The 10,610-nt window shown below is 40.9% G+C and overlaps 2 protein-coding genes across 7 annotated transcripts; both read right to left on the bottom strand.

Moving 5' to 3' along the window:
• Positions 1-517: 517 nt before the first annotated feature.
• On the bottom strand, positions 518-4,068 carry LOC133123429 (uncharacterized). The gene is made up of 3 exons (XM_061233892.1): positions 3,984-4,068; positions 2,731-2,813; positions 518-1,187 (listed from the first exon to the last, which is right to left on the bottom strand). Exons 1-3 carry the CDS (start codon positions 4,066-4,068, stop codon positions 567-569), a joined length of 789 nt encoding a protein of 262 aa, XP_061089876.1. The 3' UTR covers positions 518-566.
• Positions 4,069-5,538: 1,470 nt separating this feature from the next.
• LOC133124705 (uncharacterized) lies at positions 5,539-10,490 on the bottom strand. Of its 6 annotated transcripts, none has more exons than XM_061236125.1 (19): positions 10,417-10,490; positions 9,811-9,869; positions 9,551-9,637; positions 9,342-9,469; positions 9,118-9,255; positions 8,931-8,996; positions 8,613-8,783; positions 8,450-8,546; positions 8,134-8,357; positions 7,844-7,997; positions 7,557-7,765; positions 7,077-7,191; positions 6,776-6,981; positions 6,552-6,669; positions 6,316-6,485; positions 6,108-6,205; positions 5,898-6,019; positions 5,668-5,823; positions 5,539-5,591 (listed from the first exon to the last, which is right to left on the bottom strand). In XM_061236125.1, exons 4-18 carry the CDS (start codon positions 9,444-9,446, stop codon positions 5,684-5,686), a joined length of 2,133 nt encoding a protein of 710 aa, XP_061092109.1. In that variant the 5' UTR covers positions 9,447-9,469; positions 9,551-9,637; positions 9,811-9,869; positions 10,417-10,490; the 3' UTR covers positions 5,539-5,591; positions 5,668-5,683. The 6 variants fall into 6 exon arrangements, with proteins under 6 accessions (XP_061092109.1, XP_061092112.1, XP_061092110.1 ...); XM_061236128.1 differs by having other exon boundaries at positions 9,551-9,651; positions 10,417-10,475; XM_061236126.1 differs by lacking the exon at positions 10,417-10,490 and adding an exon at positions 10,149-10,351.
• Between the last annotated feature and the right edge of the window lie 120 nt (positions 10,491-10,610).

The raw sequence follows: 10,610 nt of genomic DNA, 5'->3' as shown, positions 1-10,610 counted from the left end.
ATAGGATGCTGGAGTTGACGAGCTGGTACGCTAGGCAAATCCATATTCTATAGCCCTATGTATTTTCTTTTAAGTTTCAAATATTTACTTTTGTTTTTCCTCCCATTGAGATTGTGTGTACTTGATACCAAATTTCATACTTTTGGGGGGGGGGGGGGGGTTTGCCTTGGAGAAGTATGTTTGGAATCTCTGTGACAAAAGCATCAAATAACTATAAATAATCTTTATCACTTTCAGAAAAAATAGAAAGCTTGCAGAACGCATCAGTGCCATGAACATTACATCCATTTTACAAAGTGAAAATGAACCCAAATGTTAAGCATAGATTGATAAACAACAATCATGTGGCTGGGTACAGTGTTTGTAAGCCAAAAGGATATTAAGCTATGAAGTCAACTTTCAAATGTGACAATATATACAAAAAACAAATGATTCACAGCTGAGGAGAGCCATCTGTGCTTGCTTTGGTGGCTGAGCAAAGGAGTTTAGGCCCCTTTCTCAGCCACCACATCCCCCAACCACAATCATCCCCATGTCCCACTACCACAAACTACAGAACTTCAGACTCAAAGTCCCTCCATCAGAGGCCTTTCTTCAGGTTTCTCATAGTTTATGGCCAGTACATCCTGATCTGCAGGTAAGAAGCAATGTAGTCTCTCAGTTTCATGGTTTCCTACAGCTCCTTGGCTCACAATCCGTTGATCCTTAACAACATTTCCCACACTCAAAGTTTCTGACACTGCATCAGACCCCTGCGTGGACTGACACACCAGGAAGGAGGGTGGTGGCATTAAGTCTTCTACACTATTTGAGGCAGGCCCTGCATCAGACTGAGATGGCGGAGTTGGAGTTGGCTGTCTGAGTGATTGGTGATTGACTGCTGTAGGATCTTCACCAATCATGTTTCCCCTTGGGTCACTGGAGGTGATTTCCAGCTCACTCTGATAGTGCAGTTTCAGAAGGCTGGTAATAGCTTCATCTTCCTCTGCAGACATTTGGATGACCTCCAAAATTTGTCCCTGTGCAGTTGTGGGTCTGAAACTTGACATGCTGTCCCATGTCCACATCTGGGAGCCAAGCTCCCGGGTGGGGTGGGGTCTGGCTCTGAAGAGGTCTAATCCGGGGCGTGAATCTGTAATAGTAGACATGACTGGAGGAGGAGTGTTCAACTGATAATGCCAAAAGACCTACAAACAAGAAAGGGGAAGGATTGGGAGCGTGAAAGATTTAGAAATTCTAATGCTTAAAAAATAACATTTTTCCGAATATATTCAGAATTGAGCAACAGGATTGTTCAGTTATGCATCCACACTAAAATCTCATTGTGTGTTTGAAGAAACAGAGATGGAATTTGCCTCAAGTTGCCACTAAATCTATACACCAAAATCACCATACTGTATGTTTTACAGTCCAGGGAGTCCTACAGGAGAGCTATATGCCCCTCTTTCACCACAGTGTAATATCATAGACTGCCATTAACCCAATGAAAATGGAAAACATGCTGGACTTTAATGTTCTTAACAAGAAACCCAGTAGAGATTCTGTGACAGGACCTGAAACAAGCACAAAAACCTACCAGTTTTCCTGAATTAAAGCAATTAATGCACAGAAGAGTGGCCTAATATTCCTCAACAATGATGCAAAAGACATATGTGTTTTGTGTTTACTCAGGTTCCCTTTGTCTAATATTACATGTTGTCTGAATATCTGAAAAATAACATAACATAATGGCGCATTCAGCCCACCCATGCATGCCTTTTCCTACTACTAAGTGTACCTACTACTTATTTTGCCTAAAAGCTAAATAGTACCTAGCACTGTATCAAGCCTAGTCTTGAAAACCCCCAGTGTTTCTGCCTCCAAGCCATTGGCAAGCTATTCCACACAGTGACCACTTCCTAATATCTGTGAGGAATTTATCCTTTGCCGATTTCCATTTGTGCCCTATCTGTGCCTTCTGCCAACCGAACTCACCCAGAAGAATCGCTTGTAGTTCACTTTGAAGCTTTTAAATTAATTAAAGGAATTAATAACAAATCCACCCCTAAAAATAATAATAATCCTGATAATATAGAAATCAGGAAGAGGCGAATACTTTTACAACATTGTACATTTTCTTTCATTTTGAAATTTTGATACTTTTTTATGCTTTTCCCCTCTGAAATGCATGTTTTTGGGTATCATCAGCAAAGTGCCATCCCACAGCAACCAAGTCTTCTAGAATGAAGTCAGTCTGTATTTTCTGGAGGGATGTAACTCTATAAATATCTACCTCTTTTATAATCCATAACAATAACACTGAAATACAGGTAGCAATTGAAATTGTACTTCCCTCTAGGGTCTTTCAGCGAACTTATCCCTGGTTATGGGTATGCACTTTGTTGTACGTCGCTCTGGATAAGAGCGTCTGCCAAACGCCAATAATGAAATACCAGAGAAATTGTATAACATTCACTCTTCTTATATGATATTTCTGTCAGGCTCTGCATCTAATTAAGAGTACACCTAACCTAACTTACTAAGACATTAAACAATTGTGTGGCTTCATGTTCTGAGGTCAACTTCCTGTTTACATGTTCAGCTCTACTATAAGGTATTAAATTGTGATGAATACAAAATATTTGGTATGGCATTTATTCCATTTTTATGTATTGCACCCAAGAAATGTAAGAAAATGAAGTATGTGACAATGTCTCTCCCCTATATTATACAAAAACCATACTCACTGACCTCCAGCTGTGTCACACCATTAGGTTCTCTACTGCCAGGGGGCAGAGTGCGGTCAATGTACAAAAAACCAGAGGGAATCATGGCTGAAATGGAGGCAGAGATGCACATACAACAGGAAAACAAATGAGCCAATTTTATACAATGTCTAATAGAACCTAATTATACCCTAATGCAAATATTAGCCAAATGTCAGAAATATTGTCAATAATACACCAGGGCAGTTCCACAGTAATGTCAGAAAACAAATGTAATTTTTTGACATTTACCCTTAAGGTGCATATTTTGGAGTAGACTTCATTTGGCTATTACCATTGCAGTGCAGGAAGCATTGAATTTGCATTTGAAAGAGCTCACTGAACTTGTTTTTCACTCACGGGTTACAATGGTAGGTAGGCTAGAAGGGATTTGGGGTTTCATGGTCTAAGCCAAGAAAATATACTAAAAGTAATTCCAAAACCGTTTGTAAAGCGATATTATCCCAAAAAGAACTATAACCACATAATGTTGCGTAGTCAGACCCAAGAGTGCCATATGGCACTCAAGCGTAACTATCATAACATTTCTCAACTTTCTCCATTTTCTTAGCCAAAGCCAAAAACCCTTGGGATTTGGGTGGAGCCACTTCATATTGGGCTTGGGACTGGAAGCGTTAAAAGCTTACCATGAGCAGGCAACTATGGGCATAATGATGAGAATATAAAAAACTCCATATCTACAGTGTTTTAACTGTAAATTGAAAGAAAATAGTTTCGTGCAATCTTTTGCCGACTGTGAAAAGTCTTTGTTTCGGTAGACCTATTTTTATTAGCGTTTTAGCAATCTACCTCCCTAGAGTTCCAATGGCTATAGCATTCTCACTGCGGTCACCATGTCGTCATTCATATTTTGAAAAATAGGCCGCCTATATACAGTAGGTGTTGCAATCCATCTTTAAATTTGAAGCAAAATGAAAATATACAGGAAATAAAGAAAAACTTGTATCTGTAGATCTACAGGGCAAAAACGGTGGAGAAGTCTGCTAAACCCGAGAACTAAACTAACTAGCACTTTTGCATGTAGCGCTGCAAGGCCACGCCAACGAGGTATAAAGCCTTTTGGCCAAGGTACGGATGGTTCGTTTTTCAGTGGAGACAAACCTTCCTCATTTCGGTTGACATTTAGCAAAAGTAATCGACTAAGAAATACCTAAGCATTTCCTAACATTACCTGTAACAAAGAACCCCTTCTACGAATGAGATGTCCATGCAACTTACCACTCACGTGATAAAAACAGGACCCAGCCAGCCTTGAGTTGGAGGACTCGCATATCTTCTGCTCCTGGACTGCGGCACTGCGCATGCAAGATTCTCTCGCCAGGGTCTCTGATAAGTGACCAAGTAAAATAATTACTTTACCTAATATGGGGAGATTGAAGGGATTGAAAGTGAACATGATTGGAATGTCAAATGTACACATTACAAAAAACACGTCTTTGAGCACGCAAGTGCAATAGTAGGCCAACGCCACTGCAGTTTATTAATTATGCGAAAAAGATGACGGTAAAATATTTCATAATATTGCCAGATTGAACAAATTAATTTGGTTGTGCTGATATTTTCTTACATGACTGAGACTGGCCTCTCCATTCCCCTTCGGTTACACTCTTGAACCAGTCTTGTGTGACAGATGGGAGTGAGCCAGTTAGGCAGCCTATAAAAAGCTATCCAGTACAGCATAACGGTCCTTATAATGGCTAGTTAAGCAAAGAGAAAACCAATGAAGCCTGTTCATATTCAAAATGACAGGCAACTTAAGATGTCGCTTACTTGTGTTGAGCTAGCAGGCTACGTAGGGCAGTCGCAACTAGCTTAAATAAATACATTCTGTATGATTTTGAGGTTTTAAACCGCAGTCGATGGGATTCAATTATTTTGCAAGTCAGACATGGACAGATGCGAGTCAGAGTAAGGCTCCGGTGGATTTGTTGGGTTTCCATCGCTACAGGCAGAAACTGATAAGTTGTGGGCCAATTTATAATGGTATTGTTCTTGTGTCCCTATATGAAACATTTGATGTGATTAAATCTATGAACCAGTGTCAGATTATACAGCTTGTTAGCTCATTTAGCCCGGGTAATTTGTGAAAACAAAAAACTGCATAAACACCAGCCCTCCAGGACTGGACTTACACACCCTTGATGTATACGAATTGGAGAGCCGAGGAGCCGTTGCCTGGCCGGTGCATACTAAAGGGAAAGAGATTTCTGCCCAAATAAAATTCTGTACACAACCTAGATGAAACCTCAGCCATTTTCATTCCTGGTCTGCCTTCCAGACTTATGTACTGCAGTTTGAAAATGTACAATTTAATACAGTTCTATTAAATATTGGTTGTCTGATCTAGTTTCTCCTCACACAGAAGTGTGGAATGTTAACTCAAGCTTGATTTAATTGATTATACAAGAATAAGGAGTTACCCCCAGCATGTCTTCATGTTGAAAATGGAGGCAATCTGGTTAACCTTTACCTCTAGTAAGAGTTAGCAATAAACAGCAGCAAAGTTAATATGGGACTTAACTCTGAATATGAACTGTCCAATTAATTCACCTTCTTAATTCTGGTTTGGAATCAGCAGTGGCACCCCAAGACAAAGTTTATGTTTTTGCCTTTAGTCTTGCAGACTACATAAAGGAAAGCCTTCAGGTTCAATTCACGCCTTTAGTTAATATCATTCAGAGCATTCCAATAGTTTGGAAGACAATCATTTAGAGTAAATATACAGTAGCATGCTTAGTCTGAAATACCACACAAAAAGTAAAGACACCAAGGCAACAATTAACAAAAATATTTATTTTGTATCCAGGTCAGACTTCTTTACAATACCTGCAGATCAAAGCTGGATATTAATAGAAAATTCTCAAGTTGCAGAACAATAAAGTTGGCTTAGACAGCACATTACCTCAGAAGCAGGTCCTTCAACCCAAAGTGACCCGAACATACTGAACCGGTCCCAATTTGGTTGTAGCTGTCGCAACTGTAGGGGGGGTCTTTTGTTTGGGCACATGAGGGGTGGTTTGTTTTGGCACATTTGGAGGAGTAGTTTGTTTGGGCATATCTGCAGGAATGGAAACATTACATGCATAACCCATCTAAAGAAAGCAAACTGATCCAAAAATTAAGGCAGCTTACGTTTCACGGTTAAGTCTGAAGCCTGATTGATGGAGCCAAAACCAGGAGTCTCAGACTTGAACTTCCTGTCCACAAACAGTTGATTGAAATCATGGACTGGATAGTAGCATTGTACAGTCAGCCTGTAAGGGAGGATAGTCTGCATTTATATTGCTTCATACATTGTAGTTTTAATTTCTAATCAAGTTACAATTTCACAATGTAATTTACCTGAAATCGGCATCCCTGGTGATGACTGGTGCCCCCTCTGGAAAAAGTCCTCGATTTACCAAAATCTCATTCTCATAGGTAATGTAGGAATCATCAACCTGCACATTGTTTTGGTGTGGGAGGGGGAAATTAATAATCGCTCTCTACGACTGACAGCAACTTTGTTCAATACACAGAATCCAATATGGCATTTGGAACTCAATCATACCATCACCCTGGTCCCGCATGCGTTCACTCTAAAGGCAAAGAGAACCCTAGATTCATCAAAGTCGTCAGGCTTGCAGCCAGCATCCAGAAGAGTGGCTCTGCTTGGCTCAGCTTCCGGTAGTGGGGCAGTCACATTGGCTACCACAGTCATGACACCATCTGGTGAACAAACTACAAGAACAAGGATCATGTAATTCAAAAATAATGTTCCCACTTCAAATTTAGTGAAAGCATTACCTATTAGCTCATCAGTTCTGAAGAGGCAACGCTTGGCTGCAGATTTTTGTATTTCCAGTGTCTTTGCATCCCTTGACAGAATTTCAAATGTGCCAAAAAACTGCTTCAGGTTAATGTCCTGAAGGGGATAAGGCATGGTACATTAGATATGGTGCAATGTTCCATTTCAATCCACTTAATCTGGATGTGAAAGCTAGAAAACTGAAGAAATAAAACCATCTTACCTCATAGATATAACCAAGTGTAAAGACTGGCACCTCTAGAGTCAATCTCCGGCTATCATTGTGCAGAAGGTAGCCACGATGTGCTGCCAACTCAGTGGTGAGGGGATAATGCCCAATGCCAATCTCCCACAGGTAACCCAATTTTTGGTGGTCCATCTTGAAGATTATGCCGGTCTCTGTGCAGACCCCATTGAAATCAGGAGGGACTATTGAAAGAAAGGAGGAAATCTACAGCTCCAGTCTCTTCCCAAATAAAAAAATAATAAAAATTAAAATAAAGAAGGTAGATTGAAATACTTACACACATCCTTGATCTGAGCAATTACAGAAGCTGAATGGTAGTAAGGGTCATGAGGAATGATGTTTAGAGTGTAGTTTATGTTCAAAGAATACTGGAGGATCCCCTCACTGAAGTACTAATAAAAAAAAATAATAATTAGGATTTGACAAACCATCTGTAGTAAGTCAGGGCAAACCAGAAGCTTGAGCAAGTTTACACCTGAAGCCACATGCCAAAGATTCAGGCTACTCCACCATTGTGCTTCAGGTACCAGAATTTAGTCAGTTTACAGATGCCTTTGCCATCACTTCCAGTGAAAAGGAGTGAAATGCAGCAATTGGTAGCATACCCAACTGGCACAATAAGGATCATGGGAATTAGACTGATCAAAAGCCATGCGCCAAGGTGGTACGAGTCACTGAAAGAGAGTGGCTGAAAAGCCACTAGTATTAGCATTCTGGAACCACTGTTGAAGTGGCTATAGCATGAAGGTGGACTCACCATTTTAGGTACAACAGGATCCTCAAAAGGAACCCTGAGGACATATGCATGAGTTCCATTAGAGTGAGGGACCCTTGCGATTGGATAGCCACTTTGAATTGCCTCAGGCACACTGAAAGGCTCTCCATTGAGGACCACATCAAAGAGCTCCACATCATAAGGGAAATTGCCCAGATACACAGTGAAGTAGTGTTCTTCAAGGATGGTCTCTGCAGATCAGGAATAAAAGTACTTTGTCTATTCTGTTTGCAGGAATATAACCAACAAATAATCCAAATTTGACTTACGGTCAATTGTGAAGGGGACTTGAAGCAGCAGGGGACTGGTAAGTTTCTTTACCTGGCGGAATCTGGTGAGATGGCCACTACCATCCATAAACACATGCTCATAATACAGGGATACCCAATAGTACTCAGAGTAGGTGTTGTCTTCCACAAAGCTCTGCACAAAGATCAGTGATATACAAATGTAAAATTAGTTCTGAGATTATCCACCTACAAGTTGCATGCCCCTGGGATGTCAGGTGGTGTACCACTAGTAGCAAAATAAATGGACCTATAGCACACTGCAGACTTACCCATCGGTGCCCTCCATTTGCAGAATACGGGACACCAATCCACACAGAGTCCCCACTAATATCCAGCATGTAACCCCAATCACGAATTGTGGAATCATCCAGGAGCTGGCCTTTCACACCAAAACGGATGTGCTCACTCACAAATCCAGAGTGGTCGTACAGCAGCGGGGTCATAACCATGGGAGTCTTCCACAGCAATTTTTCACCATCAAAAGAACCCAAATCTGTACAGATGCAGGTAGTGTAAATTTGAGTTAGGAAGCACAACATTACAACCATAGCACAGATAAGTAAGGGTTGAACAATTAGCACATACTTGAGGTACAAGCTCCTGTTAAGTCTATCATCACCACCGTCCAACTCCGGCGGAAGAACACCGTTGCATGTGCCACCTCAACAGGAATCCCATTAATCTGGAGAACACCACACTCAGCAATCAAACTCCTGCAAGCAGGAATAACAATTTTCACAGGTCGTACCTTTTTTATTTCCGAGTGGGGCTGGCCGTAGGCTGCACGAAAGACAATCCTTTCCGCGGTGGCATCAATGACATAACCAAGCATCCGTGCATCACCAATTGACAGGGAGGCAACTTCCTCACCCCCTTTCAGAAACAGAACCTTGAAGCCATTTGTGGCAGACTCATGAGCCTAGGGGTGGTTAAAATATTAAAACCTTACTCCAGAAAAGAGAAAAATAATTTATCATCAACTGAATACCTTACGGTTTGTAGTATTGTAAGAAGTAAAGCACAGGAGATCAACCCCTCCAAAAAGTAGGATACCATTAATACTTACAACAGAAGAGGTAGAAGAGTTAGAGGTTTCTCCATTGGAGGCACAGTGCACATTTCTAACAGAGACCTGGGGGGGGGGGGGGATTAAAAAATAAAATAAAAAATTAACACATTAAAATATAAAAATAAGGCAAACCATGCACAGGGCCCGAGGAGGGCAGGAGGGAGAAAAATAAATAATCCAGTACCTCCATATATTTATGTTCACAGATGACCTCCCGGTTTGACCAGGGCAGTGACAGTGTACAGGTTTTTGACAAAGGGACAGAGACTGCGCCTTGGTCACTGGTGATCAAGTTGAAATTGAAGACAAAGACCTCATCAGTCTGAGGGGGCAGAAGAGAATTATGGCATTGGTCAGTGAGAAGCCAGTACTCCAAAAGCCTTTGGATCTTCAAATTATAGAACATACTGGATTGTCAGTGTGGCAGGACAGGTAGGATGCCCTGAGGATTGCGTTTCCACTTGCATCATCATAGGTATGCGTGTAGCCACACTCTGATGCATACTTCTCCATGATTGGGTACACACCAGTATCATCTGAGGGAAGTTCAAAGAAACATGGTGTCTTAAGTAGAAATGTATAAAAATACAGTGCTTGAAGGCAATAGAACTACTCACCCAAAGCTTCAATTTGGAAAATACGGTCAGCAAGTGGCTTTTCTATGGACACCCAGAGGTATCGATCACGACACTCCACCTGGACACCTAGAGTTAAGCAACTGGATCAACCCAATGGGAGAAATTTAGAATGAAAAATGTACTAGCTTTGGCCATAGATCAGCAACTTAATTTTGAACTATTAAGTTTACCAACTTTTGCAAGTATGAGAATGAACTTTGACCAAAGCATTACAAATAAATGGATTCCTAAACACTTACCATCAGGAACATTGTTACAGTGAACACTTATGACCAACAGCAAATTAAGAAAAGGCAATCTACAAGACAAAGAGAGAGGTGGGGGGTTATGATCACAAACATGTAGTGGGACATTAACAGAGGCACAGCACACAAATTCAGCAGCTTGCACAAAGAATGAGAATTCAATAAATAAAAACACTGAAGAACTTACACAAAACAACACCCAAGAGACATCACAACCATTCAGCAGTATAAACCACCAAGCCAGAAACCAATTGCAGGAAAAGGCACCCCTAGAACCTTGGAAACCCAACAGAAACTACTTGCTTGCTCTTCCCTACACTAATTTCACAAACCTTGAGCTGTAACTGCTAAACCTTTGTAGGCTACTGCTCCAAATCCAATGCACAAATTAGAGACAGCTGCTATAGTAAATTTGTTTTGATAAGAGGAGTGCCATAACTATATCAACCCAACTGAATGCAGTTGAAATTGTACTTCCCTCTAGGGTCTTTCAGCGAACTTATCCCTGGTTATGGGTATGCACTTTATTGTACGTCGCTCTGGATAAGAGCGTCTGCCAAATGCCAGTAATGTAATGTAATGTAATTAATCAATGATTACCTTCACAGGACATATTAAAACCTGGAGATGATACCCAAATCAATCAGCACTACTCACGTCCTGCGGGCCACAGGGTCTACAGGCATTTGCTCTAACCCTGCCCTACACCATCTGATTTCACTAATTATTTTACCTGTTTGGTTCAGATAATAAGCTAATTAGTGAAATCAGGTGGTGTAGCATGCAGTTCAAGC

Source organism: Conger conger, chromosome 3, assembly GCF_963514075.1.
Source record: "Conger conger chromosome 3, fConCon1.1, whole genome shotgun sequence".
NCBI classification, from domain to species: domain Eukaryota; kingdom Metazoa; phylum Chordata; class Actinopteri; order Anguilliformes; family Congridae; genus Conger; species Conger conger.
Note: the sequence above shows the minus strand (reverse complement) of the source record. Positions and strands in the feature narration are given on the sequence as shown.

Excerpts from the sequence above, each read along its gene's own strand:
- LOC133123429 (XM_061233892.1), bottom strand. The coding sequence starts at position 4,068 with ATGCGCAGTGCCGCAGTCCAGGAGCAGAAGATATGCGAGTCCTCCAAC. Across the intron at positions 2,814-3,983 it reads CTGTTTTTATCACGTGAGTG|CCATGATTCCCTCTGGTTTT; the intron begins GTAAGTTGCATG and ends CCTCCATTTCAG. Across the intron at positions 1,188-2,730 it reads ATGGTGTGACACAGCTGGAG|GTCTTTTGGCATTATCAGTT; the intron begins GTCAGTGAGTAT and ends TCTTGTTTGTAG.
- LOC133124705 (XM_061236123.1), bottom strand. The coding sequence starts at position 10,035 with ATGGTTGTGATGTCTCTTGGGTGTTGTTTTGT. Across the intron at positions 6,206-6,315 it reads CATGCGGGACCAGGGTGATG|GTTGATGATTCCTACATTAC; the intron begins GTATGATTGAGT and ends AACAATGTGCAG. Across the intron at positions 6,020-6,107 it reads ACCAGGGATGCCGATTTCAG|GCTGACTGTACAATGCTACT; the intron begins GTAAATTACATT and ends CCTCCCTTACAG.